The sequence below is a fragment of the Telopea speciosissima genome, chromosome 10 (assembly GCF_018873765.1).
Source record: "Telopea speciosissima isolate NSW1024214 ecotype Mountain lineage chromosome 10, Tspe_v1, whole genome shotgun sequence".
Classification (NCBI taxonomy): Eukaryota; Viridiplantae; Streptophyta; class Magnoliopsida; order Proteales; family Proteaceae; genus Telopea; species Telopea speciosissima.
Genome location: NC_057925.1, coordinates 6570853 through 6593573, shown reverse-complemented (window position 1 = coordinate 6593573; position 22721 = coordinate 6570853). Strand labels below are relative to the sequence as shown.

At 38.5% G+C, this 22721-nt stretch overlaps 1 protein-coding gene across 9 annotated transcripts; it reads left to right on the top strand.

The window, feature by feature from the left end:
* Positions 1 to 22721, top strand: LOC122641396 (tRNA (guanine(37)-N1)-methyltransferase 2-like). 9 transcript variants are annotated; one of them, XM_043834614.1, is made up of 12 exons: positions 1 to 225; positions 514 to 643; positions 736 to 833; positions 2697 to 2801; positions 6321 to 6383; positions 6577 to 6638; positions 9548 to 10073; positions 10166 to 10285; positions 10504 to 10662; positions 11160 to 11266; positions 13026 to 13100; positions 22461 to 22721. In XM_043834614.1, exons 2-12 carry the CDS (start codon positions 549 to 551, stop codon positions 22509 to 22511), a joined length of 1461 nt encoding a protein of 486 aa, XP_043690549.1. In that variant the 5' UTR covers positions 1 to 225; positions 514 to 548; the 3' UTR covers positions 22512 to 22721. The 9 variants fall into 9 exon arrangements, with proteins under 9 accessions (XP_043690549.1, XP_043690548.1, XP_043690547.1 ...); XM_043834613.1 differs by having other exon boundaries at positions 6577 to 6650; positions 10178 to 10285; XM_043834612.1 differs by having other exon boundaries at positions 6577 to 6650; positions 10507 to 10662.

Here is a 22721-nt window from a genome sequence, read left to right as displayed (position 1 = left end):
CTAAATCCCCCGCAACTCGTCTTTCCCTTTGCGAAAATCGAAGTTTGGCGGGTTACATAGTTTCGCGCCGTTGTGGTGTTTCCCTTTGCGGAATCTCTACAACTTTACCTGGTTAACACTAACAAGTTCAAGCTCCATAGCCTCTCTGCTCGCCACTTCAAATTTCCGCCGCGAATCGTTTGTCCCGACTGGATTCGACCTTTGCAGGTCACGTTTATGTACTAGGTACACCTGCGAATTCCCCTTCGTCTTACATTCCCATTCTCACTGCATATTCTGCAACTTGAAGGTCACTTTGAAGTCTTCTATTTCGCATTATTATCTCTTTTTATTTGTTGCTGAAGTGTTGAACCTTTTGTGACAATTGTCAACTTATTGTCAAAGTGTTCTCCCAACATAGCATACGGTTCTATGATTCTATCAATCATACGTTTTATATATTCATTATTCTGCAGATCTTCCAAATCCGAAAAGTTACTTATTTGTTATGTGTTATACTGATGCAAAATCTAGGTTGATTTATTGGTACCGACCTTAAGTAACATGCGATGTTGGACGAAAGTAAGTTTGACGTGCATCTTAAGTTGTGGGCACTTAGAATTCCTTGCCAACTCTGCAAGCCCGTTCTTCACAAACTAAATGGGTACTTCATGGCATAGCTTCCTTTCAGTTGACACTGTGCATTCAGCTTATCTATTTATTTAATGACATTATGTGGTGACTTTTCTTTTGCAGATATTTGCTTAATAAGCCCCGTGTCAAACCCATCACTGAAGATCCATCATGTGAAAAAAGCCGCTATTTGATTTTATCTGAAAGGATTCAAAATCCTGGTAAGAAAACATAGAACATGTAGGGGTGTTTTGGTTATATGTGAAATAGAAGTGAAGTTAAATTAGAACAACAGCGAAATTGAAAGCTTTGCAATTATTACCAAGAGTAATTGTGTAACTAACCTGAAATCATTCTGAATATGGTTATTAAATTTTTCCTAATTTTTCATCCAAAACATCACTGCATTTTTTAATGACATGTAAAGTTATTTACCAGATTCATTCCAAATATGGTGATTACATTTTTTTTTTTTTAAATTTCACATCACTTCACTTCTTCACATGTAACCAGCCAACTCCTTACTTGTCTTTTAGATGAGTAAAAGAGTTATAAAAGAGATGAGCCCCTGATATACTTTACATGATCTTGGGGAAAAAAGAGAGTCTCAATGGCAGTGGGGCTATTAGTGTTAGTCGTCAGAAGAGTCCTGTTGATTGCTAACATTAACAAACAGGTCATAATCTTTCCAAGATGTTTAGAAAAACTTTTACTTTAGGCTATGTTTGGATGTCGCGAAGTTGAAGAAAAATGAAGGAAAGTTTAGGGTCCACAATCTAGGGGAAGTGAAGTTGGTGTTTTCTCTTGATTGTTTGCTTAGCTAGGGAAAGGGAAAGGTAAAAATGGGTTGAATCAAAAGAAAAGTTAGAAAAGGGGGGACATGAGAGAGAGATGGTGTCCCCACATTTTCCTTGATTTTGTAGAATGCAAAAAACAAGGGGACATGGGGGGATAAGGAAAGTGTGTATTTTGATACTTTCTTTTCCTCTGCCTCCTAAGTAAGTCCAGTTCTACTGTTATGAGGGGAATTTGTCAGAAAACCCCTCACTTTACAACTCCCCACCCCACCCAGCCATCCAAACACCGCCTTAGAAGTTATTATCCTTCACAAACCAAGCATATGCCGTTTAATTTATATGTATCAAAATGAATCAAATATATGTGGTTTTGTATAGGAAGCAAGTTAAAACAAAAAAAGAAACATCAGGCATGCTGGATGCTAGATATGTAGATCAAGAACTCGTCTTGAGCTGGCCAAATAGTGAGTTGGGCTGAGATCTCAGCAAGATTTCGACGAGTTGGGTTTTTTTTTTTTTCAACTCAATGTCTGGTTTCGCTGGGTTTTAGACCTAGTTTGGTCATGAAAGTTGGTATATTGCCTATTTTGGGCCATTTAAACACAATGACCCTATCAGATAAAATCAAAGTCCAAATAGGGGTTTCACTTAGTGGGAAACCAGAACAAACACTTATGCCAGAAACCAAGACAAAAACTTATTTATGTGTAATATCATTTAAGTAAATGTTTACTTAAGATATTATTCATAAATCAGCAAACACCCCCTATTTGAATCCAATAAAAATAATTAAAAAATCAAATTCTAAAAGGATAAAAAGTCAATCCCCTAGTTCAAGAACAAAAACTGGATTTTCGGCGGTAGGTGCAATTTTCAACATTCTAATGCTGGGGTTTTTCTCAAATCTAAAAATTTCATAAATCTTAATGTGGTACAACATTGCTAAAAATCAAAGGTGCGGTAAAATATTCATTTGTTTTGATACCCAAAAAAATATGTTCATTTAGAGCGATTTTGACAGCATTCGCACACACCAAATTAAGTTTGACCGGTACATAACTCCTTCAATATAACTAAGAGATAAGCAACCTTGGATTTGTTGGAAAGCTTGCTTAAATCCAAGGGGTTATTGCCACTCAATATAAATAGTAATATTTTTTATTTTTGGCGGATGTCATCAAATCAGTAGTTCTGTTTTGAAGCATTTGTATATGTTTTTTAATGCTTGACCGTACAGTTGTAAGTACCCTTCCTCATGATTTTCACTAAATTGAATGTGGAAAACAGACTTATCTGACATTCCAGACCAAACACTCGATGCCTTGAAGAAGTTATGCAATATTGAAGTCGTTCCCTATTCATTAACACTTGGGTATTCTTATTGGAGTGCAGGTCAGTTGTTTTTACTTTGGGATGATTTGCAAAATGCTTGTTTTTTCCTTGGCCCTTTGTTCCTTAAATATTGGGATAATTTGGTAAAGGATATTGGACCATATAGTCCACAGTTATGTTTGTCTTTGTTGGCTTAGTTCATAGTCATGTTTGCACTTAGTTTGAAAATGTGATCTAACTATTTTGGTAACTCGGTTGAAAGTTGTAGATTCATGCCACGTTGATGCAAGAGTAAATGTTCAACTTGATTGAATTTCGTATTTTTGCTTGAAATTTAGATAATTAGATAAGTTGGATAAAATATCAGAAAACAGTATAATACATCTGAATTGTGGAATGAGAAAGCTATTTTTCTTAAATTGTTCATTTTCTTTTCTACTGGGCACTATAAATCGGCCTTTTCTTTTCCTTTGAATCTGGTTTGGCCCTATGGGGCACTCCTTAGTCCTGACTTCAAGTTTTCCATTCTTGAATAATTGTGCTTGATTAGATAATTAATGCTGATGATGTGATCAAAAGAAGATGACATGATGGATTATGCCAAATATGTGCTTTTACCCTGCAGAATCCAGTTCTTCATCTCAATATTCATGTGAACACATGTCCTTGGACCTTGGATATTGAGGTTGAGGTGTGTACCTCACCCTTGGGAGGTGTACTCCTCAAATGGTCCAACATTTTAAAGGTGGGTTACAGGGCATTTTTCCAATGCTCATTACCTAAGTGAAGTATGTCCAATGAACATGAAAAAATTGCGCAATTCAGAGATACTTGAGTCATACAAAATTATTATTGTCAACAAAATAAAAACAAATTTTTGTTTGAATAATTAGATGGTTATACCTGAAATCTTCAAATCTGGATGTTATTACCATAAATTATATCCCAGTTCCAATCTTTACTAATTAACTCATTCTCATGTAATAGGTTGTTCTTCTTCTTTTGTTTGATTAATAACCCACAAGGGAACCATTTTGATCAGTCCCGTGAAACTACTTGGATGAATGGACAATATCTTGAAAGTTTGGAAGATACTCATAGCATGATGGAGAAATTTTTTGCTTAGCTGTAGGAACAGTGAGGGAGTTTGTTCAATCCCAGTAGTCAAGGAGTCAATCTGAAAGAAAAAAGTAGCCATGCACATAATAAACCAATTATTCCTTTATGTTCTTCTGATTTATGTTTGCTTTGAAGGGTTCAACACTTATTTATGTTTTGCCCCTTCCCACTGATTTGTTATTTGATTTTGTTGAGAGATGAGTTGAACTTAAATATGAAACTTTATTTATGATTAGTGATTTGATGCTTATTCCCATCTGTATAATGGGAATCTGAATTATGAGATAATTATGCTATATGCTCTCCTTCTCTGATGCATATTAGAGTATCCAAACTATCTTGCTTTAAATAAATGAAGATCTAGTAGTTACTACATAAGAGTTTATGAGGGACAACATGTTATTTGCAACTTTATTGCATGGCCTACACTTTTTTGTGCTTCCAAATTGAAATTGAATGTTTATACTTTTCAGAGGGATGCATAACATACCGACGATTTTGTTATCTGTCTGTTGGTATGTTTATCCATTTTGCTTTACTTTAGGGATGTTTTTTTATTTTCCTTATAGATACTTACAAAATATTTTTAGGGAAATTTACGAAACACCCCCTGAAAATGGGTTGAAACACCGATCACCCCCTGAAATTTGAAAATACTCAGATCACCCCTTGGAATAGAGCCCAATACTCAGATTCAACCCTACCGTTAGTTAAGTGATGAAGTCCGTTAGTTAAATTTTTGAAAACCCTAAACTACCCTTTGGTTAATGTGAAGTTACTTTTTACCCTTGGATCTAAAAACCCCAATTTTTTTTTTAAGTTTATAAGGATGAGGGGAATCAGAGGGGTATATTCCCTCTTCTTCCCCAAATCAACGGTAAGACAAATGAAACCCTTAGGGTTCTGCCTCAAGGAAACGCTGTGAATGGCAGCCAAAACACCGTGACGACGGCCCAATAATTCCGGCGAAGGGTGGTGATAGGCCGGTGACCAATCGCATGGCCTAAGACACCGTGAATCTCCAACAATCCTTGCACCTCACGAAGATTCTTGAACTCCAACGAAGCTGGACCCAATCATCTCAAACCGTGAACACCTAAAGGAATACAAAATGCACAAACTGAAATCCCTGTTTCTCCCACCACAAAACCCCAAGACAAATCAGGAAGTTCTCTTTAGGAGTTCGATTCCACTAACCGAGAACCCTAAACAGAAAGAGAGATTTCAGGGGAAGGATTTCAAAAGAGAAAAATCAGGGAGAGAGAGTGAGAAAAATCAGGGGGAACGATTTCAAAAGGGAAAAATCAGGGGGAGGGATTTCAAAAGAGAAAAATCAGGGAGAGAAGTGAGAAAACGGTTTTTTTTCCTTTAGTATTCTATCGAGAATTTTGGTGGTGAGTTTAATATTCTAAAAAGCTGGAGATTCAAATGTTTGACAAATCTTTTCACGCATTTTGAGCTTTTCCCAAGCTTTTTCTTTTAGTAGATAATATCTACCTGAACAGAGAATTGAAACTATACCAGGAGTTCTGAGATCCTATTCAATCTTTTATTTTCAAAAATATCATTTTCTTCAGATTTATTCGTTCTTTTTTTCATTTCATTCGGTAATCAGAAAACCTTTCGTTTTATATCTTCAAAGCTTGAATCACAAGTGGAAATCTTCAAAGTTGATTCTTTCCATATCAGATCTCCACCATATCATTATTTTTCTGTGATTCCTATTCTGTTATCAGCATCTAATAGCTCTGTTTTAAGATTACTGCGAAATGGTCTGATCTCTGTTTCACTTCCCTTGATGGCTTGATCAATGCCTTAGATGCAACGATTAGAACCTTTCCCCCATTCATAGTCTCGTTAGACGTTCGGTGCCATTTTTGTCAAAAAACAGAGCAATCCCTGCAGTACAGGCTAGTTCAACAATGGGCATTTGAGTTGTGCCGGATTGGTACAAGGTCGTGTGACCTCTCTCTCTCTTTTTTTGTTTTTTTTCCTTCTCTCCGGCGACTCTCTGGCGAACTTACAGGTGTGAGGAAGAGGATGAAATTAGGTTGAAGATGAAAGAAAGGGTAGTATTGTAAATTTAATTCTAATGATTTAGTACAAGGATAAAATAGTCTTTTTACATCAATAACTAACAGCAGACTAACTCTGTTAGTGATCAGGGGGTGATCTGAGTATTTTCAAATTTCAGGGGGTGATATGAATTTCGACCCATTTTCAGGGTGTGTTTCATAAATTTCCCAAATATTAATGCTGTTAATCAACTACATTTAAAGTATCGGACTGTTTTAGATTAATTCAATTTTAATTTTATGGTGATCAGAGGCTTTATTTGTCCATGAAATTTATATTCTTTATTGAGAAAATTTCTGAATGATGATAATTGGATTGCCTTCCAGCCTGCTATATTTTCTGTTAAAAAGTTTTTAAACTTGCCATAGTTTGTTGTTTTTCTAGATCATGTTTTGAAGCAGATATTACCTCTTGGAGTGGAGGTGCCTTCATCTTTTGAAACAATAGTTAAGTATTCTTTCTTCTGCTTCTTCTTTGTGCATTGTACGTTAGTCTTTCAATTAACAGACAGCCTTATTCCTGCTCTGCTCTTTATTTGGATCGTTTATGGCACTTACTGATAGTATGTTTTCAGTTGATGACAATTTTAAGATTTCATTTTTTCTACCAATCAACTAACTGTGTTTCTTTTTTCTTTCAGGTCATATTGCTCATCTAAATATAACTGAGGAACTACTTCCTTACAAGGATGTTATTGCGAAGGTCATCTATGATGTATGTTGGTTTTGATGGTAGTTTAGGCATTTGTGATTCTTTACTGTAGTTGATTTGAACATGCATGTAAATTCTGCTGAAATGGTTCACAATCTATCCCTCCATTCTCTCTTATTTTTGATGGTCTTCTTTGTGAAGATTACTACTTGTCTTCCTTGAGAAAGGCTTATGATGTTGTTGCTGCTATGGTATTCTGGCTTGCAGTTGGCGTTCTCTGCTCATTATTTTATTCGTTATTGTCTGGATTTATTCGATGAGAAGATTTTTCTCTACTATTGCTGGTGATTGGTGTGCTTATGTTGGTGATGTGCCTGAAATATGATTTTGCTGCTGTTTTTTTATTACTGACCATTGGTTTTCATGATTGTGTCTCTTCAAGTTGGTTCTACAGTTTATGTTTGTTCTTGTTGTTCCAAGCTGTAGCCTAGGATATAGATATGATCCAGCTTGTGGGGGAGTGTTGGAATTCTCGTCATGGTGATGTTTAGTAGCTTTGGTGATCCTTAAAGTTCATGGTGTTGTTTATTATTTATGGTGATATATTGTACTGTTTATTGCTCATGGTGACCTAAGTTTTATTTGATCATTACTCTAAGGTGTCATTCTTTATTTAATATATATGTCCTGCTCACAGTAGAATACATACAACCGAGAGCTAGGGTTTCTTCTAGTTTTTTCTTTTCTCTCTCTCTCTCTTCTCTTCTTTTTCTTCTTCTTTACTGATCCTGGTTATCAAGATCAGGTTTTGTCACAGCTTTATTTCGCCATGTGGCCTATGTAGTTAGGGCTGAAGCTTGACATGTGTGCAGGGAATACTAGGCCCTACCTGTCCACAAAATTTGGGCCGCTGGTCTGCCACATGGGAAACATTAGGGCATACAGGAATGCATTCCTACGTGGAGTATGCAAGCTTAACCAAAAAAATTGGGCTGTGCAAGTGAACCAGTTGACCTGGAAACTATGCCGTCTTTGTGTTGGTTTGCCATTTGCCACTAATTGAGTTGCAACCTGTCAAATCCTGTTCAATCTGGATTCTTGTGCAGCAACTGTTTCACCCAAGGTTTAAGTCTCTTAATGCATCCGCCAATTCGTATCTTATTTTTAGGGTACCGATACGATACTTAAAAAAAGTATCAACTGTATGAGGTTGATATGTGACCCAATATGGTTGATATTGATCGATACACTTGATACATCTCTTATAAACTATATTTTACATATTACTTATTTATAGTGTTTTATACTTCAAAATTGTATTTTGCATGTATCCTAAACATTTCTATATGTATCTTGCGTCTTTTTGATACGATACATCTCCTAAAATCGCCCTTCTGATACGATACCGGATACCGATACTTTAAACCTTGGTTTCACCTGCATGGGTTGTTACCATATGTACCCATAAATTTATATAAGTTACTGAAGCCATTGTGAAAAGCCCATACTATTAGCCTGTGAATTGGTATTACCTCAGGTCTGGAATCAATTCCCGCTTCATCCCCCCTTCCCCAACTTAATTCAGATGATGTTAGTCTTATTACATGGACCATAACTTTTTGATGATGAAAAAGTTTTTGCATGCTTCCTTGTACTTCTTTTCATCCATTCCCTTTTCTCTTCTGGGAATGGTGATTTTGATGCAGAACAAAGAAGCGAACCAGGTCTTGTTCAAGGGGAACCGGGCCCAGCTCAGTGGTGACTAAGTATATCCAATTCGTGGGCTTAGTCCAAGCCCAGTCATGGGCTTAGTTATTTAGTAGTCTACTATTTAATTTAGGATTAGGATTCCTTTTTTATTATGGCTCTTTAAGTTACTTAGCTATAGGAGTTTCTTTCCTAATCAGATTTAATTAGTCTTCAGGTTTTTCTCTTTAAATAGATTGTAACAGCCCCTTGGCTAGACATGATGGAAGATTAATAAAGTGAGTTGTTCAATGGAGCTGTATGGTACAATCTCGGGTGAGAAGCCATAGACATTCAGAAACTGATCCTTGCAGGTGGGAAGCCTGAGTTATCTTATCTCTTTTCTTGTACTAATATGTTTTGCTATTAAGGTATTGATTCAGACACCTCTCGATTGGTACTTCTGATGATATTTTTAATCTCTGATTCTTTGTTCAGTTTAGATTCTCGGAACTGGGGTTACATATTGGGTATAATATTCTATTGTTTAAACTCCATTAATATCTCCCTTTTCTCACTTGCAGTTCCCCTGTTTTTGTACTTGTTTCAACCTATTTTCTGTGCCAACCTCACCCTATTCTGACCATCAGAATTTGGTGAGGTTTTTGGGTTATTAAGCCCCTCCTTTAAAGAGGAACTCAACCCAAGTTTCAAGTGGTTCTGAGTTTTGGAACTTCTGATATTGAAAATCTCCTTATTTCAGTATATTTGTGCCCAGATTTGATTTCCTTTTGATTACTTTAAATCTGTCCATCAGAATTGGACCAGGTTTGGGGAGTTAACTGATTCTACCTAGTGTGATGTTTGACCAAAGTCTTAGCCTAATCTGGTATTTGGATTTGATTTAATTTCATTATCCCTATTTGCTGAAATTTGTGTTCTGAATGTGAATTTCTTATATTACTCTCAATGTGTCCATTCATTCCCTTCCATCTTTTAAAGGATTCTTATCCCTCCCTATTTCTGATTTATCTCTGTAATGTGGCCTTGATCTGAGAAGGTTTAGTTTTCTGTTAATTTTGGGTGGTCTGGGTGAGTTCCTGTCTTGGAGGTTAATCTTTCAACCCCCACCAGATTCATTCTCTTTCCATGGCTTTGAGTGATGGAGAAAACGAGAAATTTTTGTATTCTCAACCTTTCGTTAGTATTACAAAGCTCCGTAGCCTTTTGATCTTTTAAGCATACCTTACTGTAGCTTCTTTTCTTTATTGCAGAAAAATCAGCCAAGAATCAAAACCATTGTTAACAAAGTTGGAACCATAACAAATGAATTCCGAGTGCCAAAATTTGAAATTTTAGCAGGAAAGGATGACATGGTTACAGAACTGAAGCAATATGGGGCAACGTTCAAACTTGATTATGGCTTGGTCTATTGGAACTCAAGACTGGAACATGAACACAGACGACTGGTTTCTCAGTTTCAGGCAGGAGAGATTGTTTATGACATGTTTGCTGGAGTTGGTCCTTTTACAATTCCCGCCGCACAAAAGGGGTGTATAGTACATGCTAATGATTTAAACCCTGATAGTGCTCATTATTTAAAGATCAATTCAAGCATCAACAAAGTAGAGGATTGTGTTTTTGCATACAATATGGATGCAAGGGCATTCATCTCTCAATTGCTGGCAGTGCCGGTGAGTGAGATTGAACAGAAATCTCAGATTCCTATTCTCAAAGCCTGTGAGGAATGCAACATACCAGCTGATGGCAAAGAGTGTTCTGAAAATGGAGGGTGCATAGGTAATTTTCTTTTTAGGTTAATAGGTAGTGTTCCTTTTATATGTTTTAGTTTCCTTTTGCAAACTGTAGGTTAACTTTCATATCCCTTGCAGTTGAGATGAAAGACATGGTGGGTACTGATTCAAGGGATAAGAAAGGTATAGGAGGATCATGTACAGACATTGATGCTGTGGGTGCTGCCGCTAAAAGACGTGTGGAAAGTTGTGAGGAAGGTGTGTTGGGAAACAAGTATTGAAATCCTTATGAAATGAATAAGTGACGGATCCTGTTATCTGTAATTTGCAAGTAGCATGAAATTGCCTTTTTTTCAAAGAAATTCAGGAGCTTGAACATTTATATTAGTTTTTTGTTGGGGGGCATTTTAGCACTTGGAATGTGAAACTGTTCGCTACTTTTTGGTTGACTTTGTTGCTTTCATTTTCCTTTGCAAAAGGCAAAAATGTGGATGGTGAGAGCTTATCTGCGCACCATAGGAGTAAAGAGACCACAAACAAAAGAATGAGACGCTCTAGGGTATCCAATACTAAGACATGGGAACATGTGGATCATGTGATTATGAATCTACCTGCATCTGCCATACAGTTTCTTGGTAAGCCTATCTTCCCTTCATGCTTGAGGTTATCCAAAATAGCTTTTCTTGGTAGGCCTATGCTTTGCTTCAGAACTGCAGTCTTGTTTGAAAGGCTGTAGTTCGATTATACTGCTCTAATTCTTTTTCAATAAATTGTTGCTTGTCCAAAGAAACAAAAAGCCAGTGAGAATGTGATGCAGAATCGTTCTTGAATTTATATTAGTAATGATTGATTTAAGATTCCATAAATAATGTACATCTTCATGTCATTTTCCCTTGCAATATTTCAAATCGTTATAGTAATACCAATTATAGCAGTTCATATTTTGTATTTATTTCAATGTGGTTCCACCTTTACCTATCAAATCACCAGATATGTTCTTGTTTTGTTGCTTTTCTTGAAATGGTGCTTTCTTTATATTTTAGTTTCAATTTTGAGTTCCATATATTGCCTAAACTATTGTTAATGTCTCCTCATTGCTGCTTAGATTAACTCTTGGTAATCTTTCCTACAGATGCTTTTAGGGGCCTTATCCGAAGGGAATACTGGAAGGGACCTTTGCCTTGGATTCACTGCTATTGCTTTATGCGGTCAAATGAATCAGAAGAATCGATAATCTCTGTAAGTTTTCATCTGTGAAAGAGATAAAAATGTTTTTCTGTGCTTCTGGTTTTCTAATCCTAGATTGCTGCTGGTTTGGTTGCAATTTTTGTTGCACTGTCTGTCGGTGAGATTTGTGGGATTTTAGTGTGTATTTCACAGGTGTTTTACAGTTGAGAGATAGAATGAGCATTTAAAATCGGATAATATGGGAGGCATTTTGGTGCAATTTCCTCCATTTGTTCTGTTTTTGTTTTTGAAATAAACGGTTCCATATAGGAAATGATGCTTGTTTGGCTTCAAACCTGCTTCTTTTGAAAGAAAGAAAAGTTGCTTCTCCCAAAAACAAAAACAGGCTGGATTTTGTTTTTTGCACTAAACTTTACTGATCACGTGTCTTTAAGTTAGGGTAAAGATGTAATTTAACCCAAAACATAAGAGATGGGGAAAGTTGTATCACACCCCCAGTTTTTGGAGCCGATGATAAAGATGCGAATCTGTAATTCCTTCCAGTTCCTCTCTCTCTCTGCAACTAGTGACCAGAATCCTTTGTTTTTTCTCAATCTGCTTTGGTGTGTAACTCCTCCATCTATCCCATTGTAGAATCTCTCTCTCTCGTTTTCTTTGATGGGAGTTAATGGATGGAGCTGTGGAGTTTCAGCACTCTCCCAGTCTCCCCTGAGGCCATGTGCTTGAAAGGGATGGTGATGGTGGTGTGGAGTTGCAGCTCTCTCTCTCTCTCTCTGTCTTTCAATCAAGGGTCTTGATCATGGCATGAACCATAATAATAATGAAAGTGGGCTATGCTTTAGTACAATCTAATTTGATGGTTGTGATCATTCAAAATTTCAAATAAAAGAATTGATAACAAATTTCATACCATTCAAACACTTTTTTTGGTTCTTTTATTTGGAAAAATGAGTTGGCACAACTGTTTGGATAAGTTTTTGGTCTCATACAATGATACAAAACAAAAAAAAGAAAAAAGTGTTATTTTTTGTAAATAAACATAAACAAGTCAAAACATATCCAAATGCCTCTTGGTTTATGATGTTCGGGTTCAAAGCTAGGTTCTGAATTTTGATTATCATTGCTTATAGCGTGTCTCTCTTCTCTCTTTTTCTTTCCTCCCTCTCTTGAAGCTTTGTGCTGTTTTTGGGATTCATAGGGTGTTTTGAAGGTGGATTCCTAGTTATTAACTTCTCCTATTCTTCTTTATCTACCTTCTATTTTCTATTTACTGTTGCATCAGCCTATTCTACCCATAAAAGTTAAAACCCATCTTCAGCCATTGTTTTCTCCATCAAGTCAATTCCTCAATATGCCCCATAGCCTGCTCAAGTCCTACTCACTAGCCATCCATATTTACACATGGATTGTCATTTGACTGCAGAGATTGTAACCTGCATTTGCCATGCTTGAACTAGCACTTTGCATGAGATGAAAATTGAACAATGACATTGGTTGTTTCTGCCGTTAGGCACTTACCTTTGGAGAGTATCGCACTAGCTCAGGGAGTAATAGGGCTTTTAATGGGAGTCCAAGGTAGTGGATGTGCTTCTATCCTTTTTTTGATCAATTAATTGATAGTTGATTGTCGTGGAGCAAGTGTTCTCATTGCCCGGGTGTTACCTCCAATAATTTCCAACTTTGTTACAGTATTCTTTACACTTGAACCATTACATGTTTCCAGTTTCAACATAAGCGATAACAATTTGCCTTGTATTTGTATTTATCATTGTGTTATTTGTTTTTTGAGGCTGCTTTTGGTACTATGCAGGAAGCGGGGTCTGCTTTGAATGCTAGGATACCAGACCCCATATTCCATAGGGTTAGAGATGTTGCTCCAAACAAGGTACAAGCTGATCTTAGAGGTTTGCTTTTGATATTTTGTTTGGTATCAAAGGAATTTAATGGTTATGTTCGTTCGATTCATATACTTCCATGAAAATGCACATCAGGTAAAAATAGAATGCATAGCAATAAGGTGTCTTTTGAAGTGTTTTCATGGACTGTTTGACTGGATGGTCAGTTCTCTGTTGGATTGTAAATGAGGTGTATGTAATGTAAGACTAGAACCAGAATAGGTCTAATCCCAAGTAGGATCAAATTAGAAACCTCCAGTGAACAAGAAAGAGAACAATGGGATCTCAAATTGGTAACCACAAGTGAACAAGAGAAGTAATAAATAGAATCCCACAAATTAGTAACCTGTTGAAGCTGCAAATAGGACTGAATAATCTTCTTAAAAGTAGAATGAATCCCCAAATAGAAGAGCACGATCAGAACAGAGAGAAAACAGAGATCGAACAGCCTTTAGGGTTTTGGGAAACCCTAGATTCTCTTGGATTGATGGTGGGGTTGTTCATGCTGGTTCGGGTGATGAAGATGGACCTTGGCAGCAGTGATGTGATGCTGTAATTCCCAGATATCGATGAGTACAAACTGTTGAAGAAAAATCCCAGCAACTTGAGAACTCCTTGAGATCTATTGGACAGATTTAGGGTTTGAAACCTAGAACTGATGGAAGGGGATGGGGGAAGGGAATGGGTATCTCACCCTAGGCCTCTCACCTATCCTCTCGCAGGATTTCAACAATTGCTCAAAGCAAATTCTGTATTCATTCAATCTTGGGCTCTCAAGAGCTGATTACAATGTTTATATAACCTAATGGCTGAGACAAAAATGGAAACTAGAGTCTAACTAGGATCCCCAATTAGGATTGCAACTCAAACATAAGTAGGAATTAAAAAAAAAAAACTAATTAAAATAAATACAAACATCAGCCCACGATTTTACTGCTGGTGTAGGGTAATCCCTACACCTATGGTGCTGCTGGTATAGGGGAATCTCTACACTTGTGGCTGTACTTTTTGGTATACAGCCTAGATACATCAACTCCCCCCTCTTAAAATCATTCGTCTCCGACGAATGGATGAATGACATGTAGCGCTTGTAGAGTTCCAAATCAAGATGCTTGAAATCGCCGGCGTGAATCCAGATACTATCAATTTCGGGCCGACCCTTCCACTTGACAAGGAAAGAGTAATAGCCATTACCACCCCGCATCGTAGTAAACTTGTTGTCAAGCACGTTTTCAATCACGTCGTCGGTAGGAGTGGCAAACTGTGGGAGCTGTAGGGTATGCTTAGTGTCACCTTTGTCAGAATGGTGGCCTAAATAGTGTGTAAGATCAGCCACGTTGAAAACATTACTAATCTTCATAGATGGAGGAAGCTATAGCATGTAGGCATCTATTTCAATGCGTTGCAGCACTTTGAAGGGACCCATCTTGCGAGGACGGAGCTTGTGATTGGCTCCAGAGGGAAGTCGCTTAGGAGAAATTCAAACCATTACTAAATCACCTGGCTGGAATTCCACAAATCGACAATGGCGATCAGCTGCTGCCTTGTACCATCATTGCTAATGGCAATGCGTCGTTGAACATCAGCATGTACTTTCGTGATGTGCCTAAGAAACTCATTTGCCTTCACACTAACTCGAACATGAGGAGGTAAGGGAATGAAGTCCACGGCATAGTTGTTAAGGCATCGCCTAGGCTCTTTGGTCGACTTGGGAGCCTTGGTCGCCTAGGCGGGTGCCTTGGACACCTTGGTCGTCTACTTGGTGCCGCCTTAAATTTTTACCCTCTCCAACACCTTGGGTCTCCTAACCGCCGTGACAACTATGGTCCACGGGTCGTTTAGATTGAAGACCTAGAACGATCTTAAAAGGAGTACGGTTAGTGGTACGGTTGACAAAACTATTGTATGCAAACTCGACAATATCAAGGATTGAAGGCCAGTTCTTCTCAGGATCATAAACAAGGCATCTGAGTAGGTTGCCAAGGCTGTGGTTGACCACCTCAGTCTGACCATCGGTCTGAGCATGAAAGGCTGTGGAGAACTTCAGCTTTGTATTCGTCTTCATCCACAAAGTCTTCTAGAAATAACTTATGAATTTCACATCTCTATTTGAAACAATAGATTCCAGCAGCCCATGTATGTGTATCACCTCTTTGAAGAAAAGTTTGGCTATGTGACTAGCATCAAATGTCTTACGACATGGAATAAAGTGAGCCATCTTTGAAAATCTGTCCACCATGACAAATATATAATCGTGTCTCTCCTATGTAAATGGAAATTTAATGACAAAGTCCATACTGATATGCAGCCAAGGTGCGTGTGGCACTGGTAGAGGTCTATACAATCTTGTGTTTTGCTTATCCCCCTTAGCAAGTTGACAAGCACAGCAACGGTGTATCAACTGCTGTACCTTACGCTGCAAATGTGGCTAAAAGTACAAATCAACAACTGCATACGTCTTGCTGACCCCAAAAATGTCCTCCCATACCGCAGCCATGTACTTCCCTAATGAGATGCCGCCATAGGGATGTGTGAGGGATATATAGGCGTGTTCCTAGGAAGAGATAGCCATCATGCAAGGCATACTTCGCATCAGTCCCACCTTGCTATAACTTAGTAAAAGTAGTCGAAAAATCAGAATCAGAATCATCTCGAATATGCTCAATGCCGGTATTGTGGGTGGTGGATATAGACATGGTGATGCAGATTCATCATCAAATAGGACTTGTTTCATTGGGAATAAGTGTACGGTTGGGATATATATATGTTGGGCCTTTGTTCCCAAGGGTTTTCTATGTATTAGGCCACTTTAGTGGGCCTGAAATAGGGGTATATAGGTTGCATACGGGATTAGCCCAATACTTAGTTTTTATTGTGTGTTTTTAATTGAACCGGTTTAAATTGGTTGCATCCAATTGGTTCAATTGGTCTAATTTAAGTGAAGTGATCCTATTGGCTAAGAGGTTCTTATATCCTATTGGCTACTAGGGAATCTTCTTTATTTTAAGTAGTTTAAGTTGTTTTAAGTCATTAGGACTCTATTTTGAGTCTATTTGAGTTTCCTAGTCAGTTTAAGTTGCCTAATAGGTTAGGGATAAGGTTAGGCCATTCCTTTTTAGTGTCTAAGTCTATTTTTTAGTCTTCTGTATAAGTTTGTAAGGGAGGCCAGCATTGTACACGAATTTGATTAATGAAAAAGCTTTTGTTTGCTGCCATAGCTGCTGCTCTGCTCTGTTGAGTGAACCTTGTGAGTAATATCAAGGCTACCTTGTGGGTAATATCAAAGTGAAGGGATTGGTGGACTCCGATCGACTTCTTGCATCTTGTAGATCGGGAGGTCCTTCTTCTAGTTCTTCAAAGCTGCTACCATTGAAGATTTAATCTTTCAAGTAAGTAGTTTATTAATTCAGTATTTAACCTTCTTCTTCTAATCCTCTAACCTAAGCTCCATCTACTCCTATTATCACCCCTTCCATTAATCCATAGATCCATTAGAACCCTAAAACCCTAAATCCAATTCTGCCCTAAATTGCAGAATTTTGTAACTCATCCAAACCCTAACTTCGTTATACCAAAATAACCCCCTAGACCTGCCCATTAATACCTTATAAACCTCTTTCCTAAAATCTGCCCCTAAACCCTAGATCTTACAAACAGTCCATTTTCATAAGGCATCCTACCCAAAACCCTAGAATTCCAACCTCAACCAAATTTGATCCAACTTATACCATTAGACTCATAAAATTCTGCACATCATTACCAAATAAAACCCTAAGTCGAAACCCTAACCATAACCCTAATTCTGCCCTAATTAGCCTAAGCTGTCCCAATCGGCCAGCCTTGTTAAGAGATCCTATTACCCTGGTTCCTAGTAGGATTACTCCTACCTAGGACTACATTAAATTGGTATCAGAGATATGACGGAGGGAAGCTCCAACCAAGCCTTGAAAGACCCACCTCCCTTCGTTTTCAAGACCCAAGTTCGTCTACCCAATGGGAGCACAGCCATCTTAGTTGTTGATGAGAGGAGACGTAACAACATTATTTCACAATCCGTGGTGGATATGTTGTCCCAATCAGGAGAGATTTGCATCGAGCCTACAGGTAAAGTCTGTGTTGAATTTGGGTGTTCTTCATATCATGATGGTGCTTGGTGTAAGCCGGTACCATCTCCAAGGATCTTTATTGCAGTAGGTTGCAATTGGTTGAACGAGCGACAAGGTTGGATTGAACCGGAAAACAACTTGTGTGTCCTACCTGATCGACAACGTCTATACCATTTGTTTACTCTAAACGGATTACAACCAAAGGTGACCACATCGACTGTACAGCCACTAGGACTGCCGAACATGTCAACTCAACTGCAAGTGACATCAACTGTATTTGAAGTTTCACCTATGGCAGATGCACCAACAAAAGATTCTACTAAAGCGGTTTGTGTTGAAGAGATTCAAGAACCTATAGCTAAAGAAATTCAAGTAGACCAAGCTGCACCAGTAGTTGAGATCATGGTTGAGAAGCTCGGCCATCAAATTGATGTGGAGGTCCAACACATAATGGTAGAAGAAACTACTGAAGAGGGCAAAGTAGACAAAGCTGAGGACATGGAAGATGAAGTGATGATTGACAACACTCCACAAGAAATCATCGACATCCAAGATGTTGTTCTTGAAGAGGTCGAGCACATAGAGTTTGTTATGCCACCATGGTTCTTTGAAGAGAACGCTCCACGCATTGAAGACTTTATCCCCAATGTTCCCGCTTCACCGAAATTCTGTTTGGGGATGGTCAAAGCGGCTGATCACATGTTGATTCCCCCTCATCACTACAAAATTCGAGGACGAATTTTTTCAAGTTGGGGAGAGTTGATGCAGATTCATCATCAAATAGGACTTGTTTCATTGGGAATAAGTGTAGGGTTGGGATATATATATGTTGGGCCTTTGTTCCCAAGGGTTTTCTATGTATTAGACCACTTTAGTGGGCCTGAAATAGGGGTATATAGGTTGCATACGGGATTAGCCCAATACTTAGTTTTTATTGTGTGTTTTTAATTGAACCGGTTTAAATTGGTTGCATCCAATTGGTTCAATTGGTCTAATTTAAGTGAAGTGATCCTATTGGCTAAGAGGTTCTTATATCCTATTGGCTACTAGGGAATCTTCTTTATTTTAAGTAGTTTAAGTTGTTTTAAGTCATTAGGACTCTATTTTGAGTCTATTTGAGTTTCCTAGTCAGTTTAAGTTGCCTAATAGGTTAGGGATAAGGTTAGGCCATTCCTTTTTAGTGTCTAAGTCTATTTTTTAGTCTTCTATATAAGTTTGTAAGGGAGGCCAGCATTGGACACGAATTTGATTAATGAAAAAGCTTTTGTTTGCTGCCATAGCTGCTGCTTTGCTCTGTGGAATGAACCTTGTGAGTAATATCAAGGCTACCTTGTGGGTAATATCAAAGTGAAGGGATTGGTGGACTCCGATCGACTCCTTGCATCTTGTAGATCGGGAGGTCCTTCTTCTAGTTCTTCAAAGCTGCTACCATTGAAGATTTAATCTTTCAAGTAAGTAGTTTATTAATTCAGTATTAACCTTCTTCTTCTAATCCTCTAACCTAAGCTCCATCTACTCCTATTATCACCCCTTCCATTAATCCATAGATCCATTAGAACCCTAAAACCCTAAATCCAATTCTGCCCTAAATTGCAGAATTTTGTAACTCATCCAAACCCTAACTTCGTTATACCAAAATAACCCCTTAGACCTGCCCATTAATACCTTATAAACCTCTTTCCTAAAATCTGCCCCTAAACCCTAGATCTTACAAACAGTCCATTTTCATAAGGCATCCTACCCAAAACCCTAGAATTCCAACCTCAACCAAATTTGATCCAACTTATACCATTAGACTCATAAAATTCTGCACATCATTACCAAATAAAACCCTAAGTCGAAACCCTAACCATAACCCTAATTCTGCCCTAATTAGCCTAAGCTGTCCCAATCGGCCAGCCTTGTTAAGAGATCCTATTACCCTGGTTCCTAGTAGGATTACTCCTACCTAGGACTACATTACATGGTGAGTACTTTGCGGCTCAATGCATCAGCTACTTGGTTCTCTTTGCCTGCTATTTCAAGGCGAAATGGAACTCCTGGTGATATGCAATCCATTTAGCATGTCAATTGCTTATGGATTGTTGAGAATGGAGATACGTGAGAGCTTTGTGATCTGAATATAGGATGAATTCCTTGCTGACGAGATAGTGTCTCCAATGCTTCAATATCTGGATCACTGTGTAGAGTTCCAAGTCATATGTAGAATTTCACTGCTTGGCGTCGTTAAGTTTCTCGCTGTAGAAAGCAATAAGATGACTTGATTGCATTAGAACTCCTCCAATCCCGACATGGGATGCATCTGTGGGCACTTCAAATATGAGATCAAAGTTGGGTAGGCGTAATACCGGTGCCTTTGTCATTTTCTGTTTGATCAAGATAAAAGCTTTGGTGGTAGTTGGTGTCCATTAGAACTTTCCTTTGCCTTCTTTGATGCCTTCATGCCATGATGCAGCTGAAATTCCAAATAAAACGCCAATAGAATGAGACTAGGCTGTGGAAACTCCTGACCTTTGTCAAGGTTTGTGGTACTAGCCAATCAACTGCACTTTGTATCTTCGCCGGATCAGCTTTTACTCCTTCAGAAGATATAATAAACCCAAGGGAGATAACCTTAGGTAGCATAAATGAACACTTCTTGAGATTGATGAAGAGTTTTTCCGTTCGTAACATTCTCAGTACATGTCTCAAGTGATCAAGATGCCTCCTCAGTGGTGTGACTGTAAATAAGTATATCATCAAAGTAAACCACAAGAAATTTGCTGATGAATGGACAGAGTACCTGTGTCATTACACGCATAAATGTACTTGGTGCATTGGTGAGACCGAAGGGCATGACTTTCCATTCGTACTGTCCATCCTTTGTTTTGAATGCAGTCTTTCCTCTCATCTCGTGGGCGGATGTGAATCTGATGATATCTGCTCTTCAAGTCAATCTTCGAAAAGATTGCGGCAACGGAAAGCATGTCTAACATATCGTTCAGGCGTGGAATAGGGAACCGGTACTTGACACTTATTTTGTTGATTACTCTGCTATCGATTTACGTACGTCACATGCCATCTTTCTTTGGTGTGAGAAGTTCTGGTACAACACACGAGCTCATGCTCTCAACTATGAATCCTTTGCGAAGAAGGTCCACTTGTCTCTTGAGCTTGGCATGCTCAGTGGGGCTGATACCTAATAATGTAAGACAAGAACTGTTGAAGAAAAATCCCAGCAACTTGAGAACTCCTTGTGATTGATTGGACAGATTTAGGGTTTGAAACCTAGAACCGATGGAAGGGGATGGGGGAAGGGAATGGGTATCTCACCCTAGGCTTCTCACCTATCCTGTCTTAGGATTTCAACAATTGCTCAAAGCAAATTCTGTATTCATTCAATCTTGGGCTCTCAAGAGCTGATTACAATGTTTATATAGCCTAATGGCTAAGACAAAAATAGAAATTAGAGTCTAACTAGGATTCCCAATTAAGATTACAACTCAAACATAACTAGGAAACTAGAAAACTAATTAAAATAAATTCAAACTTCAGCCCACGATTTTACCCTACACCTATGGTGCTGCTGGTGTAGGGGAATCCCTACACTTGCGGCTGTACTTTTTGGTATACAGCCTAGATATATCAGTATCACTCCAGGACTGGACCTAGGCTGAGAACAGTTTTACTGGCTGCCTGTTTTTGATTGTTGGACTGTCTGGACTGGACAGACCAATCATCAATGAACAAATGGTTTGCTTTTTTTTTTTTTTAAAAACCCGAATATTATCTGGACCCAGGCTGGCCCCTAAAATTTTATTAATGATCAACTCAAATATGAAGAAAGAATACAGGGGGGGAACTTTCCCACCTTATCCCAACCCGAAAATACATACTATTCTCACGCACTCAAAAGGGGAGCTTACCACCCTACGCAAACCCAAAAGAAAAACAGTATTATTGTCGCACAACCAAGAAACCAGCCGCCTCTTCCCGAGTAATATGCTTAAGATCAGGAGGAAGATTAGCAAAAGAATTAAATAGCGTGTTGGACGCCGAAGCACAAGCATAATTTGCTAACCAGACCGCTGCTCTGTTATCCTCTCTAACGGTGAAGGAAATCATCGGGCAAAGAGCTTGAACAAAGAGCAAAATTTTGTGGAACCAGTACCACCCCTTCCAAACATTGCACTCCTTGGAAATACAGTGAACAAATGGTCTGCTGAGTGGCATATTTTTTAATATTTCTTCACAAAAGCAAGGGGCAGTTTGACTTGAATGCAGTATCTCATTTGACTTTAGATGGAGTCTTGGGCTGGGTGGTTGGACTATCAGAGTGATGACATCAGGTGAGACCACCAGTGCAGTTTTAAAACATTGGTTCTGGCTCGAATATGAACCACTTGCTCTTTGAGAATATCTTCATTTAAAACATTGTGTGTAAATTCTTCTAAATATTTCCATTGAAGTGCTATGCAAAGGTTGCAAAGTTCTGTGTTTGTCATTAATCTCTTCATTCCCTGACTCCTGACATGTCCTTGAACATTTGGGTCAGAAGAAGTGATTGGTAATAGCATATCCTTAATGACACATATGCACAGGTATTACTACTAGGCAAATCATGACAACAGAAAGAGTGCCTAATGCATTCACTGTAATTATAGCCTGAGTAGTTGTATTGGTATAAAAAGGGCGTACCCAGTGCAAGAGCCTCCTGCTACTGCGGGTTCTGGGGAGGGTCATAATGTATGCAGCCTTACCCCTGTTTCGCAGAGAGGCTGTTTCCAGAGACTCGAACCCATGACCACTTGGTCACAATGGAGCAACCTAACCGTTGCACCAAGGTGCACCCTCTGAGTAGTTGTATTGGTATATTGATTGTATTTTTACCCTTACACACTCCACATACATTTTCACAAGATATGACGAGGCAGTGATGATCAATTGATCACTTCATGCATACTGCAAACTTTCCTGACTGATTGCTCGCTAAGTAGTGTTTGGTTCTCTCCCCCCCTCCACCCCTCCCCCAAAGACTCCCCCCATCTGGAATTCTTTCTTTTTTGAAGTTATCCCAACCATTAGCATTTATCATATTGTTGGTTTGTAATTTCCACCTAAAATTTTGGTTTTGGTGTTTTCTTCCATCTGGTTTGTGTTTCATATACGCTGTCCTAGTCCTACACAGCTACACATCTGTCACTGATCTGTGCCTATTATTGACAATTTTACTAGCTTCAACTGTTATGTGTTTATCGATTGCAGGCAATGTTTTGCTTTAGTTTTCGGCTGCCGGAGGAGACCTGTTTCAATTAAAACACTGAAGTTACCCTACAGTCTGCCGAGAAGCAGCTTTAATTTCTAACTTAATTGATCCCTTTTGTATCATGAACCTCTTCATCATGTGTATCATTTCCAAGGCTACAGTTTAATTTATATTGGTACTTTCTTCACGAGGTCTTGGTCTAGAGATATGCTGTTTGCAAGCCGGCCGGCCGGGCGGCAGTCAGTATGCATGCTGGATAA